Genomic DNA, 21,792 nt, shown 5'->3' on the forward strand with positions numbered 1-21,792 from the left:
CAGGGGTCAGTGTTTTGTGTTAATGGGGTCATAAAGAGGATGCCACTGGAGATAACTGATAGCTCTAAGTCCACTCGAAGGTTGTCACCACTGTGTAGTAGACAGTGAAACTGGTGCCAATTAAAACCATTTAATAACATGACAGTAATTACACAAATTATGTATTGAAACAGTTAATTCAGAAACAGGGAGAAATAACAGGTAAAACCAATGGACACTGCCACAATCACAGCTACTCAGTTCCCTAGGCGATGCTGCTGCCTCCCCTGGTCTGCTGTTTGGGAGCGATAGACTTCCTGCGCGCCCCTTTGTTCGAGCTGAAGCGTACATGAGCACCACGCTTGTTGTTCCTCTTCTGCTTGCCCAGCATGTCAGCCCCGTCCTGGGTCTTCTGCTGCTGCTCCTTCAGTAGCTCAGGTACCGGAGGCTGGATGATGGGCAGCAGGGATGTGCAGGGCATTGACTTGTACACCCGTAGCTGCAATGGACAATGAAGAATGTTAGAGTAGGAGCTGAATACACACAGAATTGGTATTTTTGTCTCCTATGAGGCTTGACATCTATGACAAGCATTGAGTCTTGCTGTATATAATGTGACATTATGAGGTAAATCCTCCAGGGTTGGGGTCAATTCCAGTTTAATTAGAAATTAAATTGTTGAATTCACTAATAAAGTGGAGAATTAACATTGAATTCAATTCAAATGAACAATCTTCAAGTTATGGAATTTAAATTAGACTTAATATTTGTACATTTCCCAGTAATTTTAATTAATGACCTTTGTATTTTTTTAAATCACTGCAGGTGTTAAATAATTTCAACATGTTTTTATATATTTCCAGCTAGGCAGTCTGAACAGTGACATGATAAGCCTGAAAGGGAATTGGGAAAAAAAAGGGAATTGAATTCATATTGGGATTTGTGGAATTGTCAGGGATATTGAATTGGGAATTTAATTATTTGAATTGAACCAACATTGCAATTGAGAGGAAATGAATTCTCTCTGAATTCAAAGACTGACCTGAATTTTAAGTTAATTAAATGGAATTTACATGGAGAGCCCAGCTAGCACATTTGGTTTCTTGAAAGTTGTGGGAATGCACGTTTTTGGATTACCATTGTTTCAGGGAGCAAAGCCATACGTTTCCTAACCGGTGAAACTGAAAGTTTTTTTAAATGTTCTGAGAATGGATGTTTTGCCTGTTCTGGGAACATTAATTTGTAGTTTGCAGGGAAGTCAGAACATTTTACTATGGTTCCTAGAATGTTTTCCTGAGAAGTTTTATCATTTCTGTTCTCAGAACATTAAGTTATTTGAAGATTTTTGAACAACTTAACTTTCGCTGAATGTTTCAGTAAGACTTAATAACACTGCTAACTTTGTTTGGTTTAACTGTTTTGAACCGCAAGCACAGATAGGACACAGAAATGAATTTGCTTATGCATTAATCATGCAAACACATTTATTTATTTATTGTCGCTCGTGTCAGTGAGATTCAAACCTATGATCTCTTCTATATACCTGGAATTAGTCCACTGTGCCACCAGGATGGTGTTTTTAAAATTCATACAAAGCTGTTCATTTTAATCTACTCAAAACAGACCACATTTCAAAGGAAATAAGCACTCTTTAAGATGAGGTGTGGCAAATTAGTGGGCGCAGCAAACACACCTGAACACACTTAAGATGGAGGATAGAGTGTTTTGTTGATGCTGAGAATGGAATGCATGTTTTTAAATCGCATTCTTAGAATGTTAATTTTTTGGAAAGTTCTTAATGTTCTGACAACACGACTCTAAATAGAACCACGAGGAAACCTGCAGAAAAAATGCTGAAGTACTGAAATTCCCATTGAAAAATGTTGTTTCTTAAATGTTCTCAGAACAATGAGAACATTACTTTAAAATAGAACCACAAGGAAACGTTACGCTGAAGCAAGCGGTACTGGAGCACCAAGTCTGGGACCAAAAGGCCCCTGAATAGCTTCTACCCCCAAGCCATAAGGCTGCTCAACAGTTAATCAAATGTTTCCCGGAATATTTGCATTGACCCCCTTTTTATTTGCACTGAATCTCTTGCACCGGCTCTATGCAGACTCACTGGTCTCTACCCACATACTACACTGACACTCCAACACACACACACACCCACACACACATATTGACGCCACATGCACGCACACACTCTTTCACATATGCTGCTGTTACTCTGTTTATTATCAAACCTGATTGCCTACCCCTACCTACTGTCACAAGAGGTTGGTGGCATCTTAATTGGGGAGGACAGGCTCGTGGTAATGGCTGGAGCGGAATGGTATCAAATACATGGTTTCCATGTGTTGATAACATTGCATTTACTGTATTACCTCTACCTCTTACCCTTTGCATATTAACTCGGTAGCGGTACTCCTTGAATATAGTCTCGTTGTTATTTTATTGTGTTACTATTTTTTAACTCTGAATTGTTGGGAAAGGGCACGTAAGTAAGCATTTCACAGTAAAGTCTACACCTGTTGTATTCCACGTAACAAATACAATTGTATTTGTTTTGAAGTACCAAAATTCCCACCTAAGAAACATATGGTTCTCAGAATGTGCTAGCTGGGTATCCTGCTCCATTCCCAGAATGCTGTGGGAAGGTTGTATGCAAAACAACCATAGGACAACCACACGCTCATCAAGCTCTAAGAAACATACGGTTCTCAGAACGTCAAGTGACAGCTGGGAGGTAATTGAATAAGAATTTGTGGAATTTACCCCAACCCTAATAGTCTCATGCGGAGGCACAAGGAGATGGTCATGGTAAAAATGGGAAGCACCCACCTGCTCTCGGCTGCTAAAGGACACCTGGAGTTCCGGGGGACAGGAGGGCAGGTGGTGCCTCACTTTCTGCTTGTAGGCAAGCCCCAGGATGGCACTCGTCTGCAGGGGAAATACAACATATAGATTAGTAAGTAATGCTCTCTCACACCTAAACCCAACCACACTTTACAGTGCTACATAACATTCAAATTCAAATGGATTAATTTGAACAATATAACCACAAAGATTTGAAAGTAAGATTGTGGAACTAACAATTCAATGTGATATAGTTGGCCATATATATGGAGCACCTATGTATCCCCACTATCCAGTACCCCGTTGTCATCCTCCTGCCGATCACCTGTTTGCCCTTCTCTTGCCAGTGCTGCCAGGTCTCCTCGATCTGGTCGTTGCTGTACTGGGCGATGCGTGGGTCGGCTGGCACCAGCTCCTGCAGGTCAGAGGCAGTGCTGGCCATGGCTGTATGCCGGAGCTTCTGCTGGGTCAGTGTCTCCAGGATACGTTTGGCACAGCTGTTTAGTTTTTTGGGCTCAGTTCAGTAAATCTTTATCGTCACAGGTGGGCAATGTGTGCAGCATTAGAAATGTAAAACCATAGAGCCACAACACACAATACAAGAAATAGGAAAAGCATGTAGGCTTACTGTATAATAGGACATGTTTAAGTAAAAAAACAATGGCTCAGCAATGCACTCACAACAGAGGAGTCACAGTGAGACCAAAATCTCCCAGGTTGCACTTTGCCCTTTGGGGTTTGAGACTCACTTCCAGTGGGGTTGTGTTCCCTGGTTGAGCACTTTGAGGGTCTGGCAGGAGCCAACCCTCCTCAGGTCCACTGGCAGTTCCCAGGGGAAGGCATGGTGGTCTCCCACACGCCACTGGGCCTGGCCAAACGTGCCTGAAGAAAACACTTCTAGTTAGCGTGACATTACCTCTACCCTAGCCTCCAACCAGCCATGCGCATCTATCCTCTATTATGACTGATAGCTCAAACATTGTATTGTGATTATATTTGACTGTACAGATGTGATTCAATAAAATAAAATAAAAATTCAAAAAAAGACTGATAGCAAGACCCCCACTGTCCTAAAAGCATTTCACTGTTACGGAGCAAGCATGTGTCAAATAAAACTTGATTTGAAATTATATCATTTTCATCTTTTGAAACAAGAGCACACAGGGCAGCAGGCACACTACTGGTTAAGAGCGTTGGGCCAGTAACCGAAAGGTTGCCGTGTCGAATCCCAGAGGCGACTAAGTAAAAAAACTTCTGATGTGCCCTTGAGCAAGGCACTTAACCCTAATTACTCCTGAAGTCGCTCTGGATAAGAGCGTCTGCTAAAATGTAAAAATGAGACCGCAACAGGCCCATATGAGAGCACCACACCTATGTAGCTGCCAGCGATGGTCCACAGTCGCACATTACAATCCAGGCTGGCGGTGACAATGAGGCGGAAACGTTCCACATACTCCAGACTAACAATGCCCTTCAGGTGACCCCGCCAGGAGCTGAGGAGGGGCGGAGGGGTGAGGGAGACGCTCCAGCCATCCACCACCTGTCCAAGTGGAAACCGTGAATAATTAATGAATAAATGAGACAGGGTTATGAACTCTACAAGCCTCTTTGATTGGAATGAAATGGATAATGTGGTGAAAATAATATATCCATGTACACTGAGTGTATAAAATATTATGAACAAATGCTCTTTCCATGACAGTGTAGATGAAGAAGAGGAGACTGGTTAAAGAAGGATTTTTAAACCTTGAGACAAATTAAATATTGGATTGTGTATGTGTGCCATTCAGAGGGTGAATGGGCAAGACAAAATATTTAAGTGCCTTTATGGTAGTAGGTGCCATGTGCACTGGTTTGTGTCAAGAACTGCAACGTTGCTGGGTTTTTCATGCTCAACAGTTTCCCATGTGTATCAAGAATGGTCCACCACCAAAAGGACATCCAGCCAATTTGACACAACTATGGGAAGCATTGGAGTAAACATGGGCCAGCATCCCCGTGGAACACTTTTGACACCCTGTAGAGGGCAAAAGAGGATGCAACTCAATATTAGGAAGGTGTTCTTAATGTTTTGTACACTCAGTGTATATTAATTAGTCAGTGAGAAAGCAACAATGGATTTGTTGCTATGTATTTTCAATATTTATTTCCCAGAAAGCCACTGAAATCAACATGTAAAATTTGTCTGAACAGGGTCGTGTGCGGTAGGCCCGAAGCAGAGAAAACATTTTAAAATGGAGGATGTGCAGAAACTTGCGTAACACTGATATCGGTCTTCTGTTGCAAAACATTTCACTACAGTGTGCCATACAGAACATGACTGATTTTGTAACCATCTCCTCCTACTCACACCCACCAAATTAGAATGGTTTATTCGAAATTAGAAAGGTTTATGACGTGTTACTCTAGTATGTTCTCTCTCTATGCTGCACCTCGGTTCTCTTCTCCACCTTCATCCTGCGAGGCCCAGTCACCTTACAGTACCTGGGGATGAGGCTGGGCAGATGAACGGCCTTTTCCAGAGGGGCCATCCCCTCCCGCTCCCCTTGCATACAGAAGCAGTACCTCTCTATGTCCCACAGCTGTGGAGGGGGATAGAAAGTGTTAACTGTAAGTGGCTTCAGATAAGCGTCTGCTAGCAGCAAACAACCATATTCACATATAGTGGGGAGAACAAGTATTTGATACACTGCCGATTTTGCAGGTTTTCCGACTTACAAAGCATGTAGAGGTCTGTAATTTTTATCATAGGTACACTTCAACTGTGAGAGACGGAATCTAAAACAAAAATCCAGAAAATCACATTGTATGATTTTTAAGTAATTCATTTGCATTTTATTGCATGACATAGGAATTTGATCACCTACCAACCAGTAAGAATTCCAGCTCTCACAGACACAGTTAGTTTTTCTTTAAGAAGTCCTCCTGTTCTCCACTCATTACCTGTATTAACTGCACCTGTTTGAACTCGTTACCTGTATAAAAGACACCTGTCCACACACTCAAACAAACAGACTCTAACCTCTCCACAATGGTCAAGACCAGAGAGCTGTGTAAGGACATCAGGGATAAAATTGTAGACCTGTACAAGGCTGGGATGGGCTACAGGACAATAGGCAAGCAGCTTGGTGAGAAGGCAACAACTGTTGGCACAATTATTAGAAAATGAAAGTTCAAGATGACGGTCAATCACCCTCGGTCTGGGGCTCCATGCAAGATCTCACCTCGTGGGGCATCAATGATCATTAGGAAGGTGAGGGATCAGCCCAGAACTACACGGCAGGACCTGGTCAATGACCTGAAGAGAGCTGGGACCACAGTCTCAAAGAAAACCATTAGTAACACACTACGCCGTCATGGATTAAAATCCTGCAGCGCATGCAAGGTCCCCCTGCTCAAGCCAGTGCATGTCCAGGCTCGTCTGAAGTTTGCCAACCTGAAGCACACAGCCAGGGCAACTAAGGAGTGGCTCCGTAAGAAGCATCTCAAGGTCCTGGAGTGACCTAGCCAGTCTCCAGACCTGAACCCAATAGAACATATTTGGAGGGAGCTGAAAGTCCGTATTGCCCAGCGACAGCCCCGAAACCTGAAGGATCTGGAGAAGGTCTGTATGGAGGAGTGGGCCAAAATCCCTGCTGCAGTGTGTGCAAACCTGGTCATGAACTACAGGAAATGTATGATCTCTGTAATTGCAAACAAAGGTTTCTGTACCAAATATTAAGTTCTGCTATTCTGATGTATCAAATACTTATGTCATGCAAATGAATTACTTAAAAATCATACAATGTGATTTTCTGGATTTTTGTTTTAGATTCCGTCTCTCACAGTTGAAGTGTACCTATGATAAAAATGACAGACCTCTACATGCTTTGTAAGTAGGAAACACTGCCGATTTGGCAGGTTATCAAATACTTGTTCTCCCCACTGTATATCGTAATATTCTGATATGGGAATGTCTGCGCTACTAATCCTCTATGATTCTTCCGACCAACCATGATGTAGCCGGTGCTGTCCCCAGTTAGCAGCATCTGGTCTTGCAGATCAGTAGACATGGTGCTGATGGCCGTGCCCTCGGAGTGGACCGCCCGGAACTTGCCCAGCAGCCCCCCCAGGTGGTGGATGGACCAGGCGTACACGTAGCCGTCAGCTGCACTGGTCAGCAGGATGGCTGTGTCAGGGCTGCGCTCCCTGGTTCCCAGGAAAAGAGCCTGAGGGAGTGAAGGAGGGGATTTGTGTGTGTTCAACCAATTTGTTGGTACTTGTTACATCATTGTGACCTGATCTGATGTCGTGGGAATATTGCTCAGTGTCTGAGGGTGTCCAATGCTGCATCCACAGACTCCCACTGACTGGTCCATTAGCCCATACCTTCTCCACAGCCAGTCTGGGTTTCTCTAACTCTTTTGCACTGATCGGCTGAGGTTTGCCGCTCTTGTGCCGCTGCTTTGGTGACTTCTTCTGATGAGTTCTCTCATTTTCTTTCTCAGCGCCTGACTCCTCCTGGTGGGGTCAAATAAGGTCAAATATCAACTAAGAGAGAAGCCAATGGGAGGGTTAGAAGCAGGGTTGAAGTCTATTCAATTTTCAATTCAGACAAATAATACATCCTCATTGAAAACACACAGCGATTTATTTTTTCAATTCACTTCATGAATGGACCTTAACCCTGGTCAGCAGTTATGGGTCAGAATGTCTCACCTGGATCATCTCAGGGGTGCTGCTGCAAGAGCTGTCCTTGTCCTCCTGATGAGAAGGGGGATGAGGAGGGGGTGCACCGGGCCCCACTGAGACTCCCTGGCTGGATTGGGAGACTGTGGCCTCCCCTCTGTCCTCTGATGAATCTGTCCATTCGCTCTCATCAAACGAGCCCTTAGAATCTGATACCTCAAATCTGTCAAAAGCTGACCTGTCAATCACCTGGAAGGCAGGATTGGGCAACAAAAACATGATCATTTAGCCTTCTAGCATAGGGGTTTTCAAACTTTACTTGCCCAGGGACCCCCTGCCCAAGCAAACTGGCAACCCAGGGACCCTCTCATCATATGTTGAAAAAAAAAAAAAAAACTTGCGTCTTGTAGCCTGGGGCTATGGAACCCTGACCTGTTCACCGGACGTGCTACCTTGTCCCCGACCTGCTGTTTTCGACTCCCTCTCTCTACCGCACCTGCTGAATGCTTGGCTATAAAAAAATAACTGAGATTTACTCCTGAGGTGCTGACCTGTTAAACCCTGTACAATCACTGTGATGATGATGATGATTATTATTATAATACCCGGCTGATCATCTGTGAATGTTTGAACATCTTGTCCATGTACGGTTATAAATCTCCACCCGGCACAGCCAGAAGAGGACTGGCCACCCCTCAGAGCCTGGTTCCTCTCTACCCGGCACAGCCAGAAGAGGACTGGCCAACCCTCAGAGCCTGGTTCCTCTCTAGGTTTCTGCCTTTCTAGGGAGTTTTTCCGAGCCACCGTGCTTGCTATTTGGGGTTTTAGGCTGGGTTTCTGTACAGCACTTTGAGACATCAGCTGATGTAAAAAGGGCTTTATAAATACATTTGATTGATTATCAGGTGAATGATAATGGCAAGTAGAAGTAATCAACATTTTAAAATGAATAGAGTTTCATTATTTTGACCTCCACACACTTAATTGGAAGAGGAAGTGTAAACTCTAACATACCCTATTAGCTAGAAAGGTATCTTGGCAGCTGAGAAAATATTTTTGTTGGCATGTTAACTGTTTCTGTAGATTTTAATTAATTGTGCTAACGCTAGTTAGCATTGGATCGTGAAACTACATATAACTTCCTTCCTACTGGACAGACATAAACATGGCATTCTGTTGTAGCTAGCAATATTCATAAAATAATACTTTTTCTCCAAATAATAAAACAAATATTTTAAAAATTACGCTGACCCCCTGCAGTACCTCCGCGTACCCTAGTGGGCCATGGACCCCAGTTTGAAACCCCCTGTTCTAGGGGATTGGTCAAAAAGTAAGTATGATCACTATCCCCTCACCCGATTGGGCAGCAGTGGTCGCGAACTCTCGCAGGCGTTGAAGCGGCAGAAAGCCCGCCCCGAGTCGATGTTCCATACGATGATGTCACCACTGTAGGAGGCGGTCACAAGCATCTTGTTGCCGTGGGCATGCATGGAGTAGATATCCTCGGCATGGTACTGGTTCCAGATACGGTACTCCATCTCCATATCCTCCTTCACATCCCTGGCAGCCATAGCAACAACCACACGACATCAGAGGAGCCTTAAAAAGGTACACTCAGAAATACAACATCATCCGGCATGAAGTTGTTCCGCAGTGTGTGATGTCGTCACATTGCTCAGTATACATTTAACCCTGCAGACTTTAATGACACATGGTGTCAATGGGAGGTGTACTCACAAGTACCACATGACCCTTTTGCTCCAGCCGGACACATATATCCTTTGGTTGATGTAAATGACCCCAGTCACCTGGAAAAATAGCAGGGTTAGATGTTCTTATCCCCCTATTGGATAAGGCTGAACGAAGGTAGGCTAGCTACTGATCCCTGCTCTGTAGTTAGGCGTAACTTCTACCTCGTTATCATTCAGTATGGGGAGTGTAGCTAGCAGCGCTCCGTTGTTGAAGTTCCAAAGGCGCAGGCTACCATCCTTGGACCCCGTGATGAGGCGGCGCTTGGGCCCATCAAACGTCATGGCCGTCACCTCCACCGCCTTCTCCGGAGATGTCTGGAATTGCATGATCTTCTCCCCAGTCAGGATTTCCCACACGCTCACCACGCCGTTATGACAGCCACTCACTACCTGGAACAGAGAGAAGGCAGGCACCTTGGGGTTCAAATGGGACAGAACATTGTTCTTTCATTCATATCTTAATGAATGAGATATTTGTTCATTCATCCAGCCAACTGGTGTTTTAGAGTATACCCAACAACTCACCTGTTTGAAGTTGGTGTTATAGAGAGCTGTACACAGGGGCTGCTCATGTGATGTCTGCAGCTTGTGAACAGTATCCACATCATCCACCACTCCATGTAGAACCCCTATCTGCACAAAGATTGCTGTTATAATAGGCAAAAAAAAGCATAGCTGTTGATGCTAGAGAAGCTGTAACATATGTGTGAGACGATAATCTTCCTAGGGCCTTGATTACTTCAATCAGTCCCCTTTTATGTGTCCTACAGTATGTGAATGAACAAGGTGGGGAGCATACCAGAAAGGTAGCCAGCACTAGGGTGTTGGTGTCTCTGTTGTAGTGGACACTTGAGATAGGGAAGCGACTCATGGTCACATTCCTGGAGTGGATATTCTGGAGACAGGCACAGTCCTGCAGGTCCCACACACGCACATTCTGAGACCAAGAGAGACACAGACAGAGAATAGGAAAGAAAACAGTGTGATCATGTGCGTGAAATCAAGCAGTGTTTCTCTTACATTCATAGCAATTCTTGCTCATCACATTTCTCATAACATGATTTCAAGTAATCCTGATCACCGAGTAACCAGAGACCGTAGATCAGGTTTGTCCCCAGACAGACCTTGTCCTTGGAGATGCTGATGATCTTGTTGTCGCTGCTGTTGACCATGATGTGTGTGATGGCTGTGGAGTGGCCCTTCATCTGAGAGGTGGCACAGTTGTTCACGTACGGGTTCCATATCCTCACAATGCGGTCAAAGCCTCCAGTCACTATGACAGGGATTCAAATTCAAAACACAACCCTTCTTTTAACTTTGAAATTCATTTATCTACACAAAGTGATTTGACATGTAAGAAACAAAAATGCAGGTGGTGAAAAAAAGACTGCTGATATTTTTGCACAAACATAACCCAAATGACTAATTGCCTTATTATTAGACTTTAGTGAAGGAGGATTCATCCTAATCAATCTCTTACCCAGAATGTTAAACTCTGGAGAGTAGTCAAAGCAGAGGATTCCCTTCCTCAGCTGAAAGAATGAGTTGCTATGATGGAGAAAGTACAGTCACTTTTGGAAACAAATTGTATTCCTAAACATTTAGTACTTTTGTGAAAATGAGCAAAATGCTACTGTAACAATCAGGGCTCTTATTCAGTGTCTTAAAAGTAGGACTTTTAAAGGGCAGCTGATCCTAGATCAGCACTCAAAAACGCTTTGTGAATATGGGCCCTGTTCCTCTGTACGGTCGACAGAGATACAGATACGAGTGAGTGGAATAAGGTAGGAGAGAGAGTTCCTGGACCAATATGTAGGAGCATGCACTGTGTGCCGGGCAGGGGGAACGTACTGTATTTTAGCCTTCTGAGAGTGGGGCACAGTGGTGAGAACCATGGAAGTTTGGTCAGATGCACAGCAGGTGGCGACAGCGTTTAACTCTGGTAGAAAGCGGATCTGATGGCACCAGTTATTGTGCAGGGCCTTGGGGGGGAGCACAGAGGCATGACAAGTAGAGATACAGTAATGGTGTGAAAAAGGCGGGATCCTGATAAAATAAGAGACCTACGTAATAAATAGGTAATAGAGTAGTGTAATAAAGACTGCTGAGAGGGAAGTGGAGGCACATGTGGTCAAATGGAAGTATGTGGTCTACTATCAGTCCATCTTCCGGCCCAGGCTCCCCCCCTGACCAGCAGACTATCATCTTCTACCTGATTAGTATGTATTAGTCAGTGATATGGTCACAGATGGGTAAATGGGACAGTCCCTTTGTGACAGACTGATCCATCACAGAGGTAGAGACACTCTCTCCATAACCCCATCCCCTTCTCCATCTCTCACAATGCTGTTGTCATCCCTTTATTTTTCCTTCCTCTCCAACAGACGTAAAACTGTGTTGACTATTATAAAAATAGAGACCTTATCATTAACGTTATTTTCATCAAATCCTTTACATCTCTGCAAAACTCTGGAGCAGGAGAGAGGGTTACCGTCCACCCAAATCTTCATTCCAGTCCTAAAGATCTACTGGTGGGTGGACATTCATTCAAAAGCCTACAGTAACAGACCCCAATGCAGCATAATTGTAAGTGAAGTGAAGACCTTAATTAGTTAAATATTTGAATCAAAGTGTTACTGCTGGGCTATAACAAAACCATGCACAGATTCCTACTCTTAGACTGACCAGAATAATTGCCTTTGTTGAGCAACGTACCACTTTGAAACACAGGAAATACTTGGAGGTGTTCTTCAACAGAGCTGGGACAGGGATGCGGCAATTCCCCCCTGAGACAGAGAAAGAGAGGGTAACCATCCACCCAACTAGCTGAGAAAAATCATAAGGTGAAGAGAAAGGGTTGAATTATGTACAGTGAAGGGTTTGATTTTGTACAGTGAATGGAGTGTTGCATCAGGACAGGGAGGGTTAGTACCAGACTTAAAGGCCCCGCTGTTGAACAGTCCATACTGGAGCACATCACTGGAGATGAAGACAGACACATAACCCTCAATGTCCCCTATCGAAAACACTGCTTTGGTTCCATCTGACCTGGACAGACATATAGACAGACACAGACAGTGTGGGAAATTAGCCTTACACAACAAAATGCACCGTTAACAGATCCTCCCTTTGACTGACCTGATGTTTTATGTGTGATGCCCTATAGCCAATGTCATACCAGTAATTGAAAGTCCTAGCCAATGCCCTATCAGCAGTGGTGTAAAGTACTTATGTAAAAATACTTACAAGTACTACTTAAGTCGTTTTTGGGGGTATGTGTACTTTTTACTCCATACATTTTCCTTGACACCCAACAGTACTCGTTACATTTAGAAATGCTTAGCAGGACAGGAAAATGGTCCAAATCATACACATCAAGAGAACATCCATGGTCATCCCTACTGTCTTTTATCTGGCAGACTCCCTAACCACATACTTAAGTATATTTAAAACCAAATACTTTTAGGACTTTTACTCAAGTAGTATTTTACTGGGTGACTTTCACTTGAGTCATTTTTTATTTAAGGTATCTTTACTTTTACTCAAGTATGACAATTAGGTACTTTTCCACCGCTGCCTATCAGTAATCTAAAAACATATCCATTTCCCTATCAGTAATATAAGTTGCTAGACTAACTAGTGTCCGGAAATCCAATGCACTTGCCAATGCCCTACCAGTAATCCATGACAACCACGTAGCCCTCCAGTCCAGTCAGAGAGAATACAATGTCACACTTGCTGGCGCTGATGTCATAAAACTCTAACACACAGACAGGCATAATACACAGAGAAACACATTAAATAATGTCTAAAGCTATACAAAGTGAAAGTAATGGATGTTAAATTGCTACTACCGAATCTGGTCTGATGTGGTTCATGGTTTTGTTCAGGGTTAATTACAATTCTTACAGACACACACACCCTCGCATGCACTTGCTGCAGGCTCCACACATGCATACACACCAACGTCTCGTCCGGTGGAGGCGATGGCCAGGAGGTTAAGGTTGCTCAAGCAGATCATGTCGGTTACCCAGATCTGTTGGATGGAGGTGGAGGGGGGGGCTCGTTTCAGCTGGTCCAACTGATAGAGGACAGATAGAGAAGGACGGTCAAAAGTCAGTAGACCACTACAACCACACATACACTCCCGTCCAAAATGTTGGGGTCACTTAGATATGTCTTTGTTTTTTTTGTACAGATGAACATGGTACCTTCAGGTGTTTGGAAAATGCTCCCAAGGATGAACCAGACTTGGAGGTCTAGAATTATATATTTTTTCTACAATCTTGGCTGATTTCTTTTGATTTTCCCATGATGTCAAGCAAAGAGGCACTAAGTTTGAAGGTAGACCTTGAAATACATCCACAGGTACACCTCCAGTTCAGAAGCTTCTAAAGCCATGACATGATTTTCTGGGATTTTCCAAGCTGTTTAAAGGCAGTCAACTTAGTGTATGTAAACTTCTGACCCACTGGAATTGTGATACAGTGAATTATAAGTGAAATAATATGCCTGTAAACAATTGTTGGAAAAATGACTTGTGTCATGCACAAAGTAGATGTTCTCACTGACTTGCCAAAACTATAGTTTGTTAACAAGAAATATGTGGAGTGGTTGAAAAACAAGTTTTAATGACTCGAACCTAAGTGTATGTAAACTTCCGACTTCAACTATATATATATATATATATATATATATATATATATAAAAGCGATAATGTTGATGTTTCAACTAAAAAGGGATGATGGCCCATGTTGACTCCCACAGTTGTGTCAAGTTGGCTAGATGTCTTTTGGGTGTTGGGCCAATTCTTGCAGCGTTGCAATTCTTGACACAAACCAGCGCACACGGCACCTACTACCATACCCCGTTCAAAGGCACTTAAATAGAAGTCTTGCCCATTCACCCTCTGAATGGCACACATATACAATCCATGTCTCAAGGCTTAAAAATCCTTCTTTAACCCGTCTCCTCCCCTTCCTCTACACTGACTGAAGTGGATTTAACAGGTGACATCAATAAGGGATCATAGCATTCACCTGGTCAGTATGTCATGGAAAGAGCAGCTGTTCTTAATATTTTGTATACTCTGTGTATACTGTGTATAGACCACTAATCCACTTGTAATAAGGTTGAAGTAAGACACCTGCTTGGTGCATAGGTCTTCTGGATCACATTACAGAGATAGCATACCATGCAAAATTCAGAGGGTTTAGATATATTGAGATCTTGTTAATCTTGGTCAGCCTTTACAGAAGCAGTGATTTTAACAGATCCATGGAGAGACGAGGCAATCCGCCTACGGTGTCCTCAGTGGCCCGCCCAATCAGACGGGTGATGTGTGGCACCACCTGTCCCAGTGGAGCTGAACTATGCCGGTCTGATTTATTGCCATGGCAGGTGTCTACTTTATATCCATGGATGAGTCATTGTGGCCAACTTTAAAATAGACTAGGTGGTGACAGGACATCCATCCTTCTCTATGGAAGAGCAGCATCGACTCAATTCATGTTTTTTCATCCTACCATGCAATGCACTGAATTCCTCTCTCCTCAGTCTAACCTCTGAAGGGAAGTACTCTGGTGTTTTAAGTGTGCACACACACAAAGATGCACTTGTACACACACAGTGGCGTGCACACACAGACACACTCACGTTGACAGTGCGTGTCAGTTTGAACCTCTCGCTCCAGTAGTTGAGGATGCCATCTCGGCTGACAGACAGGTAGCGTCCCAGCTGGGCGCGGGTTTTGGGCACGGCCTTGCCCTGCCCCCCGTTCTTCTCTGCCTGGGGGGTCTGGAAGGGGTAGAACTGCAGCCGAACGATGGGCTCACAGTGGGCACTGTAGAGAACCAGACAGAAACCACACAGACCTCACAAACCACCAAGACATCAGTCAAAGAACAAAACCTGTGTGGATTATTGGACATTTAGGATTCAGAGTATTTTGTTTGTCAAATATATGAGAAAAAAAGTGGCAAGCTGCAATATTTCTGAAGACCTGTTCTCCAACGATTCCATTAAATGACATTATCTTAGCCATTCTCTGGTGATATTTATAGACTGCCTATATCCATGTCTCCTACAGTCAGAAATAGACCCCAGGGGGACTGGATGCCAGTGATCTCAGATAGACACATCATGAGTAAGGAGAGTAGCAGTGCTGTGTCATCCACGGACATGAGTCATCATGAGTCACTGACACAGACAGGGGGATGCATGCATGGCCACACCAGACACACACAACCCCGTACAGACAGAGAATAGGAAAGAAGGCATACACTTGAGAGAACAGAAGAATGCAAAGGGTGTAGGTGTAAAGAGTGGGGGTTAGAAAGTATGGGAGATTCATGGCAAAAATCCTTGGACCCTTTGAATAATTTACATGTGAAACTACAAAAGGCGCTGTTATATGCAAATAATCTCTTTCACCCTCTCCACACACATACAACTGGGGAGTAGTTGTCCTAGCCAACGATAATGGGAACCATCCATGTCTATCGGAGAGCCATCACTCGTCTCACATACAGCAGTAGCATCCCATCCTTCTCCGGTCTCCCAGGCATGGCACCGTACCATGACAACACACCTAACCCAGGGTCCAATTAATGGACTGAAACACAGAGGGACTGCTTGGACTTTTCCAATAAGAAACGCTTGTTTTTGTTTTCCATTGCAAAACGTTTTGCTACGGTGTGCCATAATGAATAGGATCCAAGTGAGAGAGCACTTACACAGGGATGATCTTTAGAGGTTTAGGGAAGTAGAGGGGACGGTTCTGCTTCTGTAGGGAGTCCTTCTCCCTGTATTCCAGCAGCATGTAGTTTAGATACTCATCCTACAGGCAGACAGGCACACATCATGAGCTACTGTATGTCCAAAGGCGAATAAGAAATGGCACCCTACTCCCCACATGTGCGCTAGAGAGTAGGGAATAGTGTGTCATTTTGGATGCATGAAAAAGAAATTCGCTCTCTAAGAGCTCAGAAGCAAAATCATGTTACAACCAATGTTCCGACAGCCAAGCTATCTTCATCAGAGTATAATGACAAACACTGCAGATCACTAGTTTATATAGTTTGAAAGGACACACACACCGGTGTCCATAATCAAAGCTAGCTGTGGCTTGATTTCATTGGAAGATTTACAGATGTCAATAGACATAAGTCATGAATGGATAACATGTGATCATAAATACAATTTGGCTACATACGCCTACAAACACTTATAATGATAGCAAAAACACAATAGCTTCAGATCAAACTCTACGTTGAATGTGCAGCTCTGCTTTTCTTTTTCAAGTGTTCTACTCGGATAGCCAGCACCTCTTCTAAGCAGGTGTGCATTTCTGTGCCTTCATTTTGGGTGCAGACATTAAGTATGTGGAGAAAGGTGGAATTTTAAAAATATTGCTCACTGCTTGTGAGCATAGAGGTTTGACAAAAAGTCTAATGATCCATGGGTTTCATGAGTAAGCTGCCTGCGGATATATTCATATAGGGAGTAAATGTAGTAAATACGTCAGTGAGGAATGAAGAATCATATCCAACTCCATTTGAAACTAAAACAATGAGATCATGTGTTATTCAAATAAGTCCTTTCTCCCTCTGGAGTGGATGTTGCATTCCAGTCTTTCTAGTAGGAGTCTGGCCTGGATCAGTGTGTGTGTGTGTGTGCGGGGGGGCTGGGGTTATTCACTCTTCAGGCATTTAGATAAGAGACTCCCACCACAGTCACCCTCTGTGCCTCAGCACACAGACATCCCTGGTCTGGCCCTCTGTCTAGTAACAGGCGAGGGATCATCGTAAATAATGGTTTGGGGTGGCAGCTAGGGGTTTGAGGCAGAGGGGGCTCACTGTGAGAGACAAGTGACACTCTTTGGGAGCATGTAAAAAGCCTGAGGAAGGATGAAATTTGACTCTTTTTATCCCCCTAGTCCCAATTTCGCCCTACCGTGTACCCATTAACCCATACCCTGAGAAATATAAAACGCCTTTGTTTTACAGTCCTGAAAACTACCAGCTTGGCCAGACAGACACCCACCCAGTCCACACCGCCGTCACAGTTGGTGTCCACCTTCATGAAGATAATGTCCACATCTTCATCATCAATGTCACCCATGATCTTCTTGATTGCCTCACGAAACTCTTCCATATCCAATCCTTTCAGCGAGGGAGACAGAAAGAGAGGAGAAAAGAGGGTCATTAGGATAATAGTGTTGAACCATGGTTGTACAGTGGGGCAAAAAAGTATTTAGTCAGCCACTAATTGTGCAAGATCTCCCACTTAAAAAGATGAGAGAGGCTAATTTTCATCATAGGTACACTTCAACTATGACAGACAAAATGAGAAAAAGAAATCCAGAAAATCACATTGTAGGATTTGTAATAAATTTATTTGCAAATTATGGTGGAAAATAAGTATTTGGTCAATAACAAAAGTTTATCTTAATACTTTGTTATCCTTTTGCGTGTAGGGGGCAGTATTTTCGTTTTTGGCTAAAAAACGTACCCATTTGAAACTGCCTATTTCTCAGCTCCAGAAACTAGAATATGCATATAATTGTCAGATTAGGATAGAAAACACTCTAACGTTTCCAAAACTGTAAAAATATTGTCAGTGAGTATAACAGAACTGATATTGCAGGCGAAAGCCTGAGGAAAATCTAATCAGGAAGTGCCTCTTTTTTTGAAACCTCTGTGTTCCTATGCATGCCTATCCTCCATTTAAAGGGATATCAACCAGATTCCTTTTTCTATGGCTTCCCTAAGGTGTCAACAGTCTTTAGACATAGTTTCAGGCTTTTATTTTGAAAAATGAGCGTGAAGGATCACATTGCGTAAGTGGATAGGTGGGGGCTCTCAGAGTGAGTTTTGCGCAACTAAGTAAAGCTGCCATTGTTTCTCCCGCTGTTATTGAAAAAGCTACACACTCGGTTGAAATATTATCAAATATATATATTTTAAAAACAACTTGAGGATTGATTATTAAAAACGTTTGACATGTTTCTGTGGACATTATTTGGAATATATGTCTGCGTTGTCGTGACCGCTCTTTCCTGTGGATTTCTGAACATAACGCGACAAACAAACGTTGGTATTTTGGGTATGAAAATAATCTTTATGGAACAAAAGGGTTATATCCTTCCTGTTTGGCCCTGTCCAGGGGTGTCCTCGGATGTGGCCACAGTGTCTCCTGACCCCTCCTGTCTCAGCCTCCAGTATTTATGCTGCAGTAGTTTATGTGTCGGGGGGCTAGGGTTAGTTTGTTATATCTGGAGTACTTCTCCTGTCCTATTCGGTGTCCTGTGTGAATCTAAGTGTGCGTTCTCTTATTCTCTCCTTCTCTCTTTCGGAGGACCTGAGCCCTAGGACCATGCCCCAGGACTACCTGACATGATGACTCCTTGCTGTCCCCAGTCCACCTGGCTGTGCTGCTGCTCCAGTTTCAACTGTTCTGCCTTATTATTATTCGACCATGCTGGTCATTTATGAACATTTGAACATCTTGGCCATGTTCTGTTATAATCTCCACCCGGCACAGCCAGAAGAGGACTGGCCACCCCACATAGCCTGGTTCCTCTCTAGGTTTCTTACTAGGTTTTGGCCTTTCTAGGGAGTTTTTCCTAGCCACCGTGCTTCTACACCTGCATTGCTTGCTGTTTGGGGTTTTAGGCTGGGTTTCTGTACAGCATTTTCAAATAATTTGATTTGAAAAGGAACATTTGTTGTGTAACTGGGAGTCTCGTGAGTGAAAACATCCGAAGATCAAAGGTAAACTATTTGTTTGATTGCTTTTCTGATTTTCGTGACCTAGCTACTTAATGCTTAGTGTACATTATGTTAGGCTATCGATAAACTTACACAAACGCTTGGATTGCTTTCGCTGTAAAGCATCATTTCAAAATCTGAGACGACAGGTGGATTAACAAAAGGCTAAACTGTGTTTTACAATATTGCACTTGTGATTTCATGAATATGAATATTTTTTAGTAATATTATTTGACTGTGGCGCTATGCTATTCAGCGGTTGCTGATGACAATTATCCCGGTACCGGGATGGGTAGCGTCAAGAAGTTTTTACCCTTTGTTGACAATGACAGAGGTCAAACGTTTTCTGTAAGTCTTCACAAGGTTTTTACACACTGTTGCTGGTATTTTGGCCCATTCCTCCACGCAGATCTCCGCTAGAGCAGTGATGTTTTGGGGCTGTTGCTGGGCAACACGGACTTTCAACTCCCTCCAAAGATTTTCTATGGGGTTGAGATCTGGAGACTGGCTAGATCACTCCAGGACCTTGAAATGCTTCTTACGAAGCCACTCCTTCGTTGCCCGGGCGGTGTGTTTGGGATCATTGTCATGATGAAAGACCCAGCCACATTTCATCTTCAATGCCCTTGCTGATAGGTTTTCACACAAAATCTCACGATACATGGCCCCATTCATTCTTTCCTTTACACGGATCAGTCGTCGTGGTCCCTTTGCAGAAAAACAGCCCCAAAGCATGTTTCCACCCCCATGCTTCACAGTAGGTATGGTGTTCTTTGGATGAAAAACACGACGAGTTGAGTTTTTACCAAAAAGTTATATTTTGGTTTCATCTGACCATATGACATTCTCCCAATCTTCTTCTGGATCATCCAAATGCTCTCTAGCAAACTTCAGACGGGCCTGGACATGTACTGGCTTAAGCAGGGGGACACGTCTGGCACTGCAGGATTTGAGTCCCTGGCGGCGTAGTGTGTTACTGATGGTAGGCTTTGTTACTTTGGTCCCAGCTCTCTGCAGGTCATTCACTAGGTCCCCCCGTGTGGTTCTGGGATTTTTGCTCACCGTTCTTGTGATCATTTTGACCCCACGGGGTGACATCTTGTGTGGAGCCCCAGATCGAGGGAGATTATCAGTGGTCTTGTATGTCTTCCATTTTCTAATAATTGCACCCACAGTTGATTTCTTCAAACCAAGCTGCTTACCTATTGCAGATTCAGTCTTCCCAGCCTGGTGCAGGTCTACAATTTTGTTTCTGGTGTCCTTTGACAGCTATTTGGTCTTGGCCATAGTGGAGTTTGGAGTGTGACTGTTTGAGGTTGAGGACAGGTGTCTTTTATACTGATAACAAGTTCAAACAGGTGCCATTAATACAGGTAACGAGTGGAGGACAAAAGGAGCCTCTTAAAGAAGAAGTTACAGGTCTGTGAGAGCCAGAAATCTTGCTTGTTAATTTGCAAATAAATTCATTAAAAATCCTACAATGTGATTTTCTGGATTTTTTCTCTCTCATTTTGTCTGTCATAGTTGAAGTGTACCTACGATGAAAATTACAGGCCTCTCTCATCTTTTTAAGTGGGAGAACTTGCACAATTGGTGGCTGACTAAATACTTTTTTTGCCCCACTGTATTTCTGATCATGCCACAACGTATCTTCAGACGGTGTTGAAAATGAGCACAGCGATGGCACTGCTATAGTCAAGAAGCTTTCATGAGGAGTGAGACATCAGAACGGTACCCTTGTCTCCAGGTTAATTTCTAACGCATATAGACAGACGTCAAGCTAGTAGATTTCACTATCAGAACTGGATCAACAGGAGATGGGGTGTGGATGAGAGGTAGTCAAAACTGTTCGCTGCTCTGGCCCCCCAATGGTGGAACAAACTCCCTCACGACGCCAGGACAGCGGAGTCAATCACCACCTTCCGGAGACACCTGAAACCCCACCTCTTTCAGGAATACCTAGGATAGGATAAAGTAATCCTTCTCACCCCCCTTAAAAGATTTAGATGCACTATTGTAAAGTGGCTGTTCCACTGGATGTCTTAAGGTGAACGCACCAATTTGTAAGTCGCTCTGGATAAGAGCGTCTGCTAAATGACTTAAATGTAAATGTAATGTAAATGTACGGAATCTATGTACCTCCCCCTCCGTCGGTGTCTGCTTCATGGAACATGGCCTCAATCCGTTGAAGGTGCTCCTCGTTGATCTGGTCCTCCACACGTCCCTGGTTCCTCTTCTCGCCCTCCTCTGGGGAGTCACTCTTTGTGCACCCGCTGCCAGCAGTCGGCTACACAACAAGGGACGGGATAGAAGGAATAACAGTACTTTTACATCTCTCACAACCAGACAATCAGACCAAGAAGAATACAGTAGAAAGTTCTGTAGTGCACAAGTAGTCTTTACACTATACCTGTGGTCCATTTTGTTTGTGCTTGTCTCCATCAGTAGGGGACCTGGAAGAAAAGTTATTTATGCAGAGAATTGTGATAAACATTTACAAAATGATGATCCTCAGTGTAAATGGCTAGACAGCAATCTCATCACTCAATGCACATACCAGGCCTCTGAAGATACCTTCATCATGTTGGTATTGCTGCCCTGGGGCGAAGTACTTCCCATGACTAACATTAGGCCATATGGTTGGTTTGTTGTTGTCTCAGGCTTTTCAACAATTGAGTTTCACTAAATAATTGACATTCCAGAATAATGCACACTCTTTATGATGTCACAGCAATGGAATTCCAATCTGGCAAATTGACCTGGAA

At 43.6% G+C, this 21,792-nt stretch overlaps 1 protein-coding gene across 1 annotated transcript; it reads right to left on the reverse strand.

The window, feature by feature from the left end:
* Positions 1 to 51: 51 nt before the first annotated feature.
* Positions 52 to 21,646, reverse strand: LOC115101881 (WD repeat-containing protein on Y chromosome). The gene is made up of 27 exons (XM_065006047.1): positions 21,585 to 21,646; positions 21,438 to 21,480; positions 21,167 to 21,314; positions 17,301 to 17,419; positions 15,992 to 16,095; positions 14,913 to 15,099; positions 13,221 to 13,338; positions 12,933 to 13,017; positions 12,194 to 12,305; positions 11,973 to 12,053; positions 11,109 to 11,239; positions 10,738 to 10,805; positions 10,382 to 10,530; positions 10,057 to 10,194; positions 9,783 to 9,890; positions 9,420 to 9,647; positions 9,244 to 9,314; positions 8,862 to 9,066; positions 7,537 to 7,755; positions 7,207 to 7,338; positions 6,831 to 7,046; positions 5,271 to 5,420; positions 4,210 to 4,378; positions 3,588 to 3,720; positions 3,164 to 3,335; positions 2,824 to 2,922; positions 52 to 478 (listed from the first exon to the last, which is right to left on the reverse strand). Exons 1-27 carry the CDS (start codon positions 21,644 to 21,646, stop codon positions 245 to 247), a joined length of 3,681 nt encoding a protein of 1,226 aa, XP_064862119.1. The 3' UTR covers positions 52 to 244.
* Between the last annotated feature and the right edge of the window lie 146 nt (positions 21,647 to 21,792).

Source organism: Oncorhynchus nerka, linkage group LG20, assembly GCF_034236695.1.
Source record: "Oncorhynchus nerka isolate Pitt River linkage group LG20, Oner_Uvic_2.0, whole genome shotgun sequence".
NCBI lineage: Eukaryota > Metazoa > Chordata > Actinopteri > Salmoniformes > Salmonidae > Oncorhynchus > Oncorhynchus nerka.